The sequence below is a fragment of the Cariama cristata genome, unplaced genomic scaffold (genome assembly GCF_000690535.1).
Source record: "Cariama cristata isolate BGI_N322 unplaced genomic scaffold, ASM69053v1 Scaffold45300, whole genome shotgun sequence".
NCBI classification, from domain to species: domain Eukaryota; kingdom Metazoa; phylum Chordata; class Aves; order Cariamiformes; family Cariamidae; genus Cariama; species Cariama cristata.
In genome coordinates this window covers 89-14,721 of record NW_009594962.1, presented here as the reverse complement: position 1 = coordinate 14,721, position 14,633 = coordinate 89, and the positions used below count along the sequence as shown (strand labels likewise).

Here is a 14,633-nt window from a genome sequence, read left to right as displayed (position 1 = left end):
AAGGGTTATCAAGCCCTGGAACAGGCTGCACAGAGAAGTGGTTAAGTCACCATCCCTGGAGGTATTTAAAAGATGCGTAGATGTGGTGCTTAGGGACATGGTTTAGTGGTGGTCGTCATAGTGTTAGGTTAACTCTTGGACCTGATGATCTTAAGGATCTTTTCCAAACTAAGTGATTCTTTGATTCTAAGTTTCTTTACCATGCCTTTTCTTTATAAAGATGGAAATACCTGATTGTTAACCCTGCTTACAAAGTCAGGCAACAAGGCCCAGTGTTTTTTGACACAGACTTTGAAGCAAAAATACATACACATTTCAAATGGGAACTCTGTGCAGAGCAGTGCACCTGAGTAAGAAAACCATTTTTGGAAAGGAGGAATCAGACGTAGAAGCCAATCATGTCTCTGCTGGTCTAGCAAATCTGAGGGATTTGCACATTCAACTAAGGAAACAAACGAAACCAATACCATTCAACACCATACCCAGGAGTGCTATCTTTTCACCAGATTAAAATAATTTTGCAGATACTGCAGTGAATGGAAGTACTTGACCATTTACTAAAATCATTATTTAGTAAGAAAACCCCTCACAAAAAGTTATTGTATTCTCAAACACCATGCTATCAACGCCAGCATCTTAGACATAAGAATACGAGCTCCCATCTGGTAGGTGCCATCTGGAGCCGTGGAATCATATCCAATTCTCTCACCATGTTAATAAATCCCACAGCACTTCATAAGGAAGAAAAGCACCGTTCCTACTTGCATGGGGGTGAGTCAATTGCAGGCTTTTTCTCTGGGACAAGTACTTCAATTTTGCTTGGCATAATTTTATATTTTTTTTTTAGCTTAAACCATCTATAATTTATCTGAAATAAGAGCCCAGAGTCCCAGAGTGCTTTCATAGGAGTCCCTGAAAGGGATTTTGGGAGATGGAAGTTTTCCATTTGAACTTCAAAAGGATCTGATGCTACCCAAGCTGATGGCTGGGATTGTCCCAACAGGAAGGAGCATGAGTGAAGCTCAAAGCCCCTGCAGATATTTCCAGGTCCTGCTGAGATGAAGGTACTACCACTTTTACCTCAGCCGCTGCATACCCTCACTAGTGTTGTCACAACTAAAGGCTGGGAGAACTGCAAAACACTACCAGGAGGAAATTGCCAGTGAACAGAATACATCTGAGTGAGCTAGTCAGCACATTCGCTCAGCAAAACAAAGCACAACTCCTTGAACTAGTGGAGAGAGCGCTTCATAAATCTACAGGGAAAAACATGGCCCTGTTCGACCCTGCAACATTTTGGTCCAGGAAGCGCACAGCTGCATTTCCATGGTATTGTACTCCAGCTTGTAAGGTGCAGCATGTTGGTGCAGTGATGCTTTTCATTTCCAGGGAGGCACCTCAGAAACAAATCTGGGGGCATCTGGGCTTGGCTGCTAGACCAAGTCTAGAGGCCTCTGTCAGCAGAGTAGATGTGTCTTAACGTAAGCAGCTAAATTCAGAAGTTGAATAAAAGGTAGCATTTTGATAAGAAATACCAAAGAGAAAGAGGACATCAACGGTAAGGAAAACACTGAGGGTGCTGGAGAAAGCTCTTAGAACAGGGAAGAAGGACAAATCTTTTATAGTGCAAGAGCCTAATTCAGGCAAGTAAATAAGATAAATAATAATTTGCAGTTAAAGGAAAAATGTACTTCTATTTATATATGAAATTATGGCAATATATGTTAAGTCCTACATGTACTATTATCTATTGTTAAGAAACTGTCAAGCAGTTTTAAAGAGAACTGGACCATAAATCTGGAAGAATTGTAGCATGTGCTGAACTGATAAAATTCACTTGCAATGCTGATAGCTTTTTTTGCAGGTACTAAGAATACTTGTTTTATTCCATTTAACAGCACTTGTTCTTTAATTAATTTGCAATTAATTCAATAATAATGAATAAGTGACAAGTTTTATTCTTTCCTAGCAAAGAAGTAAGAACCAGGCTGTGAGATGATGATGCCATAACTGATCATGATTTGAATTTTGCATAACCTAGCACTACCTGGTTACATTTGACTCAAGAGTATTTTCTTCAGTCAGGGTGAGGAGTAGTATTGGAGCAAGCATAAGTTTTTTTGTGTTTGCTTTTTTTGCTTGCTTGTTTTTTTCAGGACAGTAGCATCAACACAGTGATCATGAAATGACAGCCTGAAACCTATCTGTTTTGGTACAAGAAAGGACAATGACCAGAAACCTCCGCACAACTCACTAACTACAGAAGATATCTCATTTATTTAATCACTTAATTTTAAATTAATAACATTTGTTAACTTCTTGCATATGTATGCAGCACATTCAGCATAATTTTACATAACTTGTAAAGTGTTGCATTTCATTACTATCAAAATGCAGTTTGACACAGTGAGGAGAAAAAAAAAAGGAAACAAATACCAGTCAGCATTTCTACCGTCATAATGTAAAAAACTGGAAATCTAAATAATTGTCTAATAAGCTGCAAAGTTCTTTAAATGTAAATACAGTGCACTTTTATGGATAGTCAGAAGGAAGAACCAAATACAATGTAAAAGCTGTATCTAGATGCAAATCTATATTTTAAGGGTTACAAATTGAGGAGAATCAACCTTTCAACAAAAATCTCTATGTCTACCACTTACAATAACCAATAATTTAAATCAACTGTTTAACCTGTATCGCTTCAAATCAGAAACTTCATATAAACTTCATATCCACACTTGAAACAACGTATAGAAACTGCAAAGCTTCAGACAATAAAATGCAAACTGCAAAATAACAGTTTTAAAGACTCTTTAAAAAGTACTCCATACTGAGAGGCAGGCAGGAGAATGCAAGCCACTTTGGAAGTCTTGTTTAGCCCATGTATTTCTCAAGCTGCTGGGTAAAAAAGCAAGGATTTCAGATTCCTATATACTAGGTGCATAAATATTCTGATTATAGTCCCCAAAGAATTAAGCCATGAACTCTGTAGAAGACTTACAACATATGACAAAGTTGGGGTAATTTGTCTAAGGAACAGGCAAGAGAAGTTAGCTAAGTTCTGAAATTATTATTACCTGGTGCAAGGGAACCCCCGCACTAACAGGGGTATCAGATTTTTCCTGGAGCCACAACTAGTCGGCGACTGAATTCTGCCCAAACCCAGTAATAAAAAAATCTTGACAAGACAAAGCAGTTACACATAAAAAGGTAATTTAGCATCAGTTTAGCCACCACAGTGCTTAACTATAATTAAGTGGTTTACAATGACAAGTTTTAATTCACAATGTAAATGGCTTTTGAAACTATGTGAGGACAAATAGTTATAGTAATGATTTGTGCAACAGCATCGAAAAAACATGGTGCACAGACTGAATTCCTTCTTTGCTCCTCAGCACACTGCATGAGGGTTTCCAGGAAAACCAATCTTTTTTTAATCTTTTAAGAAAACATAGCTCGGCAATCTTAACTGTCTCACCTAGGACACTAACAGTAGCATATTACAGGACTATTTTTTTTTGGTCAAAACTCTAAATTAAGGGCAATTCTGAAACAAGCTTGGCCACTGACGTATGGAGAGGCACAGCTCAATGCAAACTATACCATGGCAGTCAAAACACAAATAAAAGAAGGTGTGTAGATGAAAGCAAGTGAAAGGAGGAATGGCAGCTGGAGAAAGAAGGGAAAAAGGCAACTTTCCTTCTCCTGAGTTCCCTACCCCTTACTTCTGCCCTTCTGAAGGCATTCTCCAAGCAGCTGATTATAGGACTCATTTTAAAATTCAATCTGAAATAGAAACAAAGTCTTTTGTTTAAAGTATATGACTTCAGTATCTTCATTAAAATATTCCACTTTAAAGGCAGAGCCATGTAAGTATTCTTCAGGCAATAGCCTGAAGAGTAATTCCATCTGAACCACAGCTAGTAGTTACATTGTAGCCTTGTATTAAGACCTGAAATTAAAACAAAGGCTGATACTGTCAACACATGTCAAATATTTCCTAGTATACCTGCAGAGGCCACTTGGCCTTGTGACTAGCAGCCATACCTAGGCAGTAGGGTTGCTATCTGTGACTTAAACAATTACCCGAAGCACATTCATTTCACAGGCCCTTCCTGACTGAAAAAACCCCTATGCCTCAGGCATTGTTCACTGAAAAAAATACAAAGAATCAAAGCCCAGTATTTGTCTGGTACTGTGATTACAGCGTAGCAACAGGGTAATAGTAATTAATCAATCTACCCCCCCAAAAAAACAACATACAGTTAAATATATTATGAATTGAGAGCTTAACTTATCAAAAGTTCAGAAATATCATACCGCTTCAAAAGAGTCACAGCCTATCAGTATAAAGGAAGAATATAAAACTATTTTATTGACCACTGTTCACCAGTATTTACAGTAAAGTAAACAATATACAGTCTGATAACATTCAAATTACTACAAAGTTAGTTTTCACCTGGTCTTCTTGCGACCAAGTGATCCCAAAATACTAAAAAGAATGATTCTACAGGCTTAAAGGCTAGGTTTGGGTAAAGAAGATACATGCACATCAATAGTATAGAAGACTACAAAACATCTGTGAGTTTGTTTAGACATTCATTATGATTCTGTAATAACTATGGAAGTTTATGAATGTTTTATAAAAGCTTTTACCTAATATGGAGGAAGTAGTAGTATCAAATGCTCTGTTGTGATAAATGAAACAAGTTGCGGAAAGCTTTTATTTACTTGCTGTTGATGCAAAACATACTACTTCAAAAAAATATCAAATTTGATTCTTGTTAGAGTGTATGCTTCTCACATCGCTAATAAATCAAATTTCAGGTTTTAATATTCATATATATAAAAAAGCAATGCAAACAATTATTGTGCTTCATCTTCTGGGCACGAATGCCAAGTTAGTCGCTCTTCATAAAAAGCGATTACGATCTGAGGACACTTCACGTTAGCTTCTTTGGCCAGCACCAGATCTGCCTCATCAGAGTCTTTCCTGATGTAGAAGAGAGTGGGATTTAAGAAAATGCATAACCATTAATTCAGTAAATTTGATAGGTCATATGTTCTGAAAAGAATGTCAGCTAGAAACCAGTTTTCAGTAGATCTTTCACCATATTTACCAAGAACTTCCATGCTAAAGGCAAGGCTTCATAGCTGCATCTTCCTTCCCTTCCCATATTTTTTTGTTTCAAAGGAAAACACTATTCAAAGGGAACCATTTATACAGTTACCTATTGCAGTATGTAATGAAAGAAGTAAAACTTTGCTAATTTTGTCTTTTAAAGCATAATCAAAACTTCAAAACGAGACTTTTAAAAATCAATAGCATCAGTCTTAAGAGGTGATACTTACATCCAAATTATATTTACTGTTTATGCAAGTAACTTGCTGTATTTCATACTGCTACTCTTGATGCTGTCTTGCGGTAATAAAACAAACTTTCCAGTCTGACATGTTTCAGATTTCAATTTAAAGTGTATGCTGCCTTTACAAGTCAGTTTTGTGCATACATATTCATGTCTATGTTTGTTGCCTACAATCAGTTATGAAAAACTAATCAACTGCAACTGAACTAAATAAAAAAAAAAAAGCAGCTTCTTTTTGTACGTTTCCTTTGTGTTTGATTTTGCCAATTACCTGTACAGAAATTCAAATAGTCACAATCTATATTTTGCAACTCTCCTAAGTTCCACATAAAATTTATAAAGAATTTGAAAAGGCAGAAAGGAGACAATCTTCCAAACCACTAATCTTCAGCAGTCCAGGCACATCACATGACAAATAATTTCTCTGGAGACCACTCAGTTTGACTCCGTTCAAAAAATTATGCCCTTCTCGAAGGCTATGGAAATCTATCATTCTGCTCGTCCCACCACCGTAAGAAATCTGACCCCCAGCAAATGTGAATTCAATCTCTTGTATTCTCATCTCTGGAAAAAAGTACTAGTTTTATCCTACTTGTTCATAAGGCAAGAAGTCCTGCTGTCAATGCTGTAGCTAATGAAGCTGGTCTCCACCTGCCCTCTCAACAACACAAAGTCCCCCCCATCACTTTCCCCTCTTACTAGCCCATAACGATAAACCTCTTCTTCATATTGTTCATTCTTCACCTCAACCTCAGATCCTTCCTCCACTCCACAGTTGCTTTCAATTCCACTTGGTCACATGCAGAACAGCTGTCACTATGACTGGTTAAATGCTTGGCTATCCAGCAGCTGGCTTCTGCTTATTGAAACATGTAAAGCTGGATTTCTGCCTGCCATTCCCTCAGCAAGAACACTACTGAGATCCAGTTTTTCCATACAAATATCAATTTTCCATATTTTATCAGAATTTACCTTTCAAATTTCTACCTCTGTAAAACCAAATTGATAGAAACTTAAGTTATTTTGGGTTTTGAAGGAAGAGGGATTAAGTACTCACTGATTATAGAAGCCTTGTTTTTCTAAGAATAGAAGGTTAATAAGCAGACGAGCAGCTTCTCCGTCTTACTCCTGAAATGAAGTTGTCTCAGTAGCCTAAGTGCAACTGCCTGCCCTCCCTTAATATGGACAAGAACTGTGGATGTAAGACTTACCATTTCATGAGGAACATCAGCTCTCCACTGCTATCTGTAGCCCCAATTATCCGCTCAGGATCAAGACCCCTTGCGAACCCTCTTGGTTTATCAACCTATTGAGTAAGTTAGAAGATCATTATCTAGTTTAAGATTAAATTCTATTTTGATATTAGTGCTAGATACACATTCTTGTACATACCTATAAGTGTGTTTATCAAAACAAAAAAATACAGCTTTGCATAATTATAAAAGCTGTAATTACACATTATTGTCTGAAGATGACATCAATTCATGACTGATCTTCAGGTCAAGTCATTAATATGTAGAGTAATAATGGAGGATTTTACATCAATGTTTCTAGCATTTATTTCTGAAAACTCAATAGATAAAACAAGTGGTTTAAATTGGTTATAGTAGATAAACAAACAAGCATGGCCAGTAAAAGCAACAAAAGAGGCAAAGCAAAAATGCACTCCTGAAAGTGGGAAAAACACATCCTTTTTAGCAAAACAAGAGGCTCGAGTTGGCTTAAGCCTTGCTGCACCCTTGGGGAATACCTCAGCTCTTCTTGGCTCACTGAGATCGCACTGGTGCTAAGGAATATCAGAACTATTTCTTGTATTAGTTTCTCTAGGTTCTCAATATCCTTTTTGAGACAGTGGCCACTACTGTACCAGATGAACCACACAAAGAACTTTATAAGGAAACTAAAATATTCTATTATTCATCAACTGTTCCTTCTGATGCCTTCCAACTTTTTTGACAGTAACCACACATCCAACAGCTGTCTTCAGTAAACCACTGACATTGCCAAACAGTTTAATTTCAAATTGCTAGTTTGACAGCTTACAGAGAAAAATGCGAACTACTGAATATATTATTATATTTCCATTATTTTGTACTTATCAGCATTAAATTTGTCACGCTGTTCGTTCATTTAAATTGTAGCAGAAACCCAGACCTTTAAGAAAAGGTAGGCTTTCTTCACCCACCCTTTCTACTCCCTCTCCATCATCATGTCTGGCCCTAATCTAAGTAACTGCCTGGTCTTCACATTTTGCCATCTTGCCATTCACTTATTCAAAATCATATACTAAATATGAAAGCCAAAACAGAACTTCATCTCAGTTCCATTCACGAACCTTTTGCTCCAACACAAACTGACCACTTAGTATTGTTCATTAATAACTCTTAACCAGTCTCACTTTCAATTATTCAGTAAGCATCATGGGACAATGCAAGAACTTTTAGTCATCATGTCAATCAATCATCTTTTACCCACCATTTGGATAGTCTCATTAACCACCTTGAATGATTACCCTTTTCAGACCACAGTTCCAGATGTTATGTGATTTTTGCAGTTTTAAACCCATGTTTTGTCTAATTCTCATAGTCACAATAGGATTTAGGGGGGGATGGGGATGGAGAGGTAGGCAAGATAAGCAGGAAAAACAAAGCTTAGCACATGAATATATACTTACAGAATCACGCTTTTTCTTCGATTTACTATCATCAGATTCACTATCTGACAAAGATTTTCTTTTGGCACCATCTGTTTTTTCTTTACCAGCTTTCTGAGAGTTCAGAAAAGCTTCGATTAGCTCTGGACAATCTAAATTTTCTTCAGGTTCCCACGTGTTGTCAGCACTGAAACATACACACATTTATGTAAAACTAGGAAAAGAAGAAAAACGTAAAACTAGCTACATGGCTCACCTTAAGCAAGTTAATTTTTTTCTCATTATGTAAAGCAGGTTTTTTAAATCTAAGGATGCTTATCTTGCCATCTTTAGTAATCTTCATGCACTGCATTTGATGACTGAAAGAAGCATGCTCTGCTATTGTTGAAAAACAATGTTCTTAAACTGGAGATACAGAATAAGCAGCTCTATTAACTCCTATGATCTGGGTGGAATCATAGGAGTTAAAACAAGCAATCCCCACCCCACCAACACCTACCTGTACATGTAAACATTTAAACCCTTCCCAGGTTCCTCTAAAAACCGTCCATGCAAACAAACTATCTGATACGGGCATTAAAACTTATGGAAAATAGAATGTACACAACACTCACTACTAACAGTGTAAATACATGTCTAAGCTTCCACATATGAGGAATACTCTCAAAAGTTGTCTCCGAGCACTGAGCTCAACTATACCTAGAACTATCTTCCTCCTTCAGTTGACTACAGGAGAGAACAAAGGTTCCACGTCCAGAGCTGGGCACTGCAAATGTTCCGGTGAGTGTGCATTTTGTTAACTAGAATTTTAGGAAGTCCATGAATGTTTCCTACAACAACTAAGCACCTCACCAGAAGTCCTCATGCACGAATACTGCTACAGCACTACTGCACAAGCAGGGTGCCTACAAATTATTTTCACTTACTAAAACACATTTTTACAACTTCAAATCAGATTCTCAAATACCAAACATATTGTATTTTGCATTTATGCACTTATCACTACACGAATTTCAGGTGCTAGAATGCAGAATGTTGCAATGCAATCACTTTGGGAGGTATGCAACAACAATATGACTGCATATGTAACTACTTATGTTCAAATGCTAGGTGCATCACGTTTTTTCAGCTAGTAAAGCAGCCTGCCAGAAAGTGTCATGGGAGGGATGGAGGGAGGAGGCACAACTATGTGCCTTCTTTAGCAATCAACTTTTTCAGTCCACTGTAAGGTTTTCTTGTGCTTCTGTAAGTCTTGGGAAAGAGATTCAAAAGATACCTTTTGGGTATGCCTAATGAAGGCAACCATGCCACAGAATTCTTTATGCAAATTCATCTAATTTGAGAGCAGTTCAGAAAAGTGAATAATAAGCAAACTACCTGCTTCAAATTCATTGCTTCAGAGATACCTACAGTTTAAATCCCTGCAAAATTTCTTACTGAGAAGTAACTTTCATTCCACCACATAGGTAACAACTGTCAGTCTAGCTTACCTTGACAGATACTGACACAAGCTAAATCACAGAACAGTGGTAAAAGAACAATCACTGAGGACTTGGTAAAAGTCTTGGAACATTTTATGTAGCACAAACACTAAGCTACATGTTTTCTATTTTATTTTCATACTTGACTGCCCTACTTGAATATGCATTTATGGAAGTCCTTCCTTTGAGATTCTATAAAATGTATCCCTAACATCCAAGCCCCTCTCTGCACAGTTATTTCAAATAAATGGTTAGTATTCAGCATTCTATCAGAAAAAAATAACAGGTAATGCCTTACTCTGTAAATCCTTTCCACTTCAAGTAGTATTCCACCTTTCCATTTACAACACGTCTGTCCAGGACTTTCTCCACAACAAATTCTTCAGGCTCTGCCTCTTCAACTTTTTTACCTTTGCCATTCTGTTTCTTTCCCATTTTGTGCTACAAAAGAAATTCAGAATGACATTATTCATTCTTTTGCTTTAGACAGTTACTTCACTGGCCAAATCCAACTTTGCTCAGTAAACAGCAAAGAATCATGTACTTATTCACACTAAAGCCAGAAGCTCAGACTCCTTTTATGTTAGTGCATGTGGTCAGGTAACCTGAGCAAGACATGTTAATGTTTTGGTTTTTTTCAGTTGCTCAATGAGATACCCAACACCAGTTTTTAAAAAGCTGAAATGTTTTTGTCCATACACTCAGTGCCTCTACTCCCCTTATAAATTTAATTCTCAGTGCTACATGCTCAAAAATCTATGAAGCTTCTAAAAGTTAACTCTACGCCTGTGAAAAGGCAGAGGGCAAGAAACAGCACAAGGCAGAAGTAAAGAAAAGTAGTAAGGGAATTGTGAAAATGCATAAAATAGAAAAGGGATGGTACTCAAAAAAAGGTGGTTACTACCTTTTCTCAAAAAAGGAGAAGCTGATGGGAGCAAAGTTATTGTATTGCTACAATAAGCAAAATACTCGACAATAACCCGTAACTACTGAACAGGATGCATGCTGGAAGCATTCCATTACTGCAGTCCCTTCTCATTCTTAGCCACGCACCGATGTAACTTACATTCAAACAGGTGTCACAAAGGTGCAAAAATTTAAGACAGCTACACTTAAGTACAGCACTTAACATGTAAATGAAATTTTGCTAACTTAAAAAACTTTGTAAGTGTTTTAAGTTTACATTTGATACTTCAAATAATATTCTTTAAGTTCTTAAAATAAATATTACATCCACATCATCCTCAAGGCATTCCCAGTTTAATAAGGCACAATTAAATAGTAATAGAAGGACAGATTTCAGAATTTCCTTGTTTGTAATCTTAAAAAGGTTGGAACAAGCCTATCATGTTCTTGTATCACATTTCTGGAGCACTAGCAGACCAAAAGCAGTTTTCTTGCCATTTTGGACTGCACCTCATAAGGAAATTGTTAAAGTGGCAGCCATAAACTAATGGGAGCAGTGTGAAGCTCCTAAAACATATAGTCATGCAGCGCCCTAAATCCAAGTGCACAAAACTAATTCCTCACTAATGCACTTCCCATAGAACAGAAAATAGACAAGCAAAAAATCACAGAGCACCTGTTTGCTCAATGGCTTTTTTCTAGTCCTCTCTAGAATTAATGTGGGTTAGTTTGAACATACTGCGAAGCAATTTTGAAACTGTCAAATGTTTAGACTTTGTAGAATTTTGTCTTGATGCGGTGAAATGTAAAAAAATCTGTTAGACACAAGAAAAACTGTCTTTTTTTTGCAGACTGAAGATTTGAAGCCTATTCTTTCTTTCCAAAGCCTTGTCTTTGTGCCCCTTATTTTTCATAATTCATTTTTCCCTCCCTCCCCAAAATAGCTTTACTCTGGTTAGCAACCCATAAATTGAAGGTGCGAACAACAAAGAGGAGGAAAAGTTTCAAGTTTCTCTTTCAAACAGCAAGTTTCTGTGTATGATTGTAACTCATGTGACACTTGTTTTGATTTGGAAGCATAGAAGAGAGATTATCTAAAACAGAGCATGTATTTCCAATTAGATTTAACCGCCTGCATATCCCAGGTGTATTTTGACCACAGCATTCATGTCTGAAAAGTGTCAACTTAAGCACACTGGCTTTTTTTGCCTCCACAGGAAAAAGAATGGAAGACTGAAATTGAAGGAAAATAAAAACATGAAGATGTCCCACACTTCTATGAAGGCCGCTTCTTTCAAGAAATGAAAGTATGAAACAGAGAAATGGGTAGAGATGAGGAAGACAAACAAAAAAAGAAGCAGAGGGGAAAAAAAAAGACAGACTCACTATACCATAGTAATAACATTATAATTACTGGTGATGAGGCAAGCAGGCTACAAGTGGGGAACATCTCCATCTGTGTTCTTCGTTGGACTAAAATTCTGTGATTCAATGGAAGACTGTTTTTCTGGTACTTTTTTCGGCTTCACTAATTCTTGTCACTTAAAGACAAATGTTTTGGATTTCTGTATCAAAGCAGCAATTTTTTTTTTACTTTTTAAGACTTAAGTATCTATATAATCTTCCACAGAAGAAAATGACTGTCATGGGGGTCTGTATTTTCTTCTTATAGCGCAGCAAGAATTAACAAAATCAAGAGTATGTTACTTTTTGTTTTAAATATTAGAGACCTAATTAGGTCTCCTGTGCATCAGCACCGCTTTCCAAACTCTTGAGCCTTTCCAACCTATTAAAATAAATAATACTTAATCGCAAAAATACTGAACATGTTAAAAACCTGTATGTTCTGAGATTACATAAGCCAATGTAAATCTCGGCCCATAAATGAACGTGGTACCTGATTGAAGTTAAAGGGTACTGAATGTCCACCAGATCCCTGAAGCTCCCTTCTCTAGGGCTGCATGTTGTAAGCTGTAACTTAGGCCTTTGACCACTGACTTATCTATGGTTCCTTTCCCCTTCCGCATTCAGAAGTCACATAGGACAGATGCAGACCTGTGGACAATCGCTCTTTCTTTGAGGGGCAAGATTAAAACACTGATGTGACACTGTGGTGAAGGATTTTAACATACAAGAACTAACAAAATTGGAATTACAATTCCAGAGCTACGCTATCCCTTAATACACTTAGGTTTTGCACGCAAGTACATAAAGAAGCAGAATTAGTTATGGTTCCCATGGGAACCATAACTGATTTTCCTGACCTGTGCAGCAAAATTCTCAACAACATCAAAAGATTAAAAATACTGCATTCACAGATTCATTCCTCTCCCTGAGGCACCCCCTCCCCAGGCTGGCTAAATCCTCCTCTTCTTCAAATTTGGGAAAAGTGGGCAATCAACTACTAACAGGAAGTTTAGACATTTATCTTGGTGAAAACTTTTAAAATAGTTTGTTATCGTACAATATAAAGGAAGCACTCCATTGCACTCCTAAGCTAGGAGTTAATATAAGGTTTTAATATATCTCGATCTGGGTCAACCAGTAATCATTTCAGTAAATTTAAGAACAGGCCTTTTCAATGCATTATAAAGCAGCTGTTCTGCTACCCAAATGTTGAATTGTACATGTGTATTTTTTCTTACTTCCCCACCTCAACCTCAGATGCATGTCACACTATACTTTCTCAGGTCTGTCTTTCACAAAACTAATATAGTTATTATTTTAATGGTAACCAGCAACCAACTGCCCTTAGAAGACCACATTTTAATGTCAAGCAAAGCTTTACAGGACTTGAGATCCATGAATGCATCATTAAAACGGTCCAGGAGGGGTTGACATCTGATAATCTCTGCTCCTATGAAATTCAAAGAAACTGTTGTTTGTTAAAATTCATTTCAAAAGGCATCTTAACTATGCCACATCATTTCCCAATAATGTTATTTTTCATCTGTAAAGACTGCGTTTTCTCATGCAATTAGTTTTCCCCAAATACACTGGGAGAAATTAAATAAATATATGATTCGGATTTTATTTTTTACATATATGAACAACTACATGGTGTGCTGAAAGGAGGCTAAAAAAAATCCTTAGTGTTTTCTACTGTAGGGCAGATGAAAGAGCGCAGAGTCCTTTAATATCTTTTTTTCCCAACAAGTCTCTTTAGAAATGGCAGATTTATTAAAGCCAAAGACAATGTCCTTTCTAGTAGCCTTACTTTCTGGATCTGAAATTTTGGTCAGAATAATGCTGGGGAGGGGAGATGTGGATGTATCTTTTAAATGGAGATGCCAAGTTATAAGTTTGAAGAAAAATATGTTGATTAAATCCTTATATACTTTAGGTGTGCATGAACTTACCAATGTAGTTTTATTGGAGGCCATTTTTATTGCAGACTTGCAGAGCTTTTACTAGAAAAATGCATGACAATTAAAAGGAAGTTTACGTTACTCAAAGAAAGGCATCCCAATACAAGCATGGTCCTTGTTCCAACCCCCATGTATTCACTGCATATAACATTTCTAATACGGATTAAATCCAGAACAAAAAGTAGGTTACTACTTTGTCCGGCATAACCCAGTAACACACCATTATGCTAGCCTGGATAAACAATACTGACAAAGTGGTCTATAGGGTTGAAAAAAGGTTTTTCCCAAGGCCTTCTAAGGCATAGAGATGTTTCTAGGGAAAAGGGGGAGGACCATCAGGGATGCTTATTTCCTTAAACCCAACAGAACAGGAGTTTAGATTCTAGCAGTTAATCAAGATATAGATAGGTATATTAACAGCAAATCTGGTGGGAAGCAGCTACATATCTGTGTAATAATGAGTTACCCATTACTCTTACATCACAGTAAATGCTTATAAACAGCAAATATTTATCTTAATGCAACTATAACGTTGCCTTCTGATTCTCAAGTTTGAAAGAGTTAAGGTCCTAGAGCAACATTAACTCAGCTAAGCTGTACATACTACATATTTAACCTACGCAAATGATGCTGAACACCATCCATCCCCTTTTCCATGTCATTCCTCATACTGGCCACCTCATTAAGCATGTATTGTCCCCGCCCCACTGCAAACTACAGAACTGTTAGAATTCCCCATATGCCTGGGCAAGGAAAAAGAGAAAGTCCTTCAAGGCCAGAAAACCTCCCGGACTCAGCAATCCCGCCCAATTCTCCCCTGACACGGGAGGTGGATTTTGGCAGTCCCACAGGCGGTGGG

The 14,633-nt window shown here is 37.1% G+C and overlaps 1 protein-coding gene across 2 annotated transcripts; it reads right to left on the bottom strand.

The window, feature by feature from the left end:
- Positions 1-4,347: 4,347 nt before the first annotated feature.
- CBX3 (chromobox homolog 3) lies at positions 4,348-14,381 on the bottom strand. Of its 2 annotated transcripts, XM_009699858.1 has the most exons (6): positions 13,766-13,816; positions 11,821-11,971; positions 9,799-9,941; positions 8,041-8,206; positions 6,578-6,672; positions 4,348-4,993 (listed from the first exon to the last, which is right to left on the bottom strand). In XM_009699858.1, exons 2-6 carry the CDS (start codon positions 11,860-11,862, stop codon positions 4,867-4,869), a joined length of 573 nt encoding a protein of 190 aa, XP_009698160.1. In that variant the 5' UTR covers positions 11,863-11,971; positions 13,766-13,816; the 3' UTR covers positions 4,348-4,866. The 2 variants fall into 2 exon arrangements, with proteins under 2 accessions (XP_009698160.1, XP_009698169.1); XM_009699867.1 differs by lacking the exon at positions 11,821-11,971 and having other exon boundaries at positions 13,766-14,381.
- Positions 14,382-14,633: the final 252 nt, after the last annotated feature.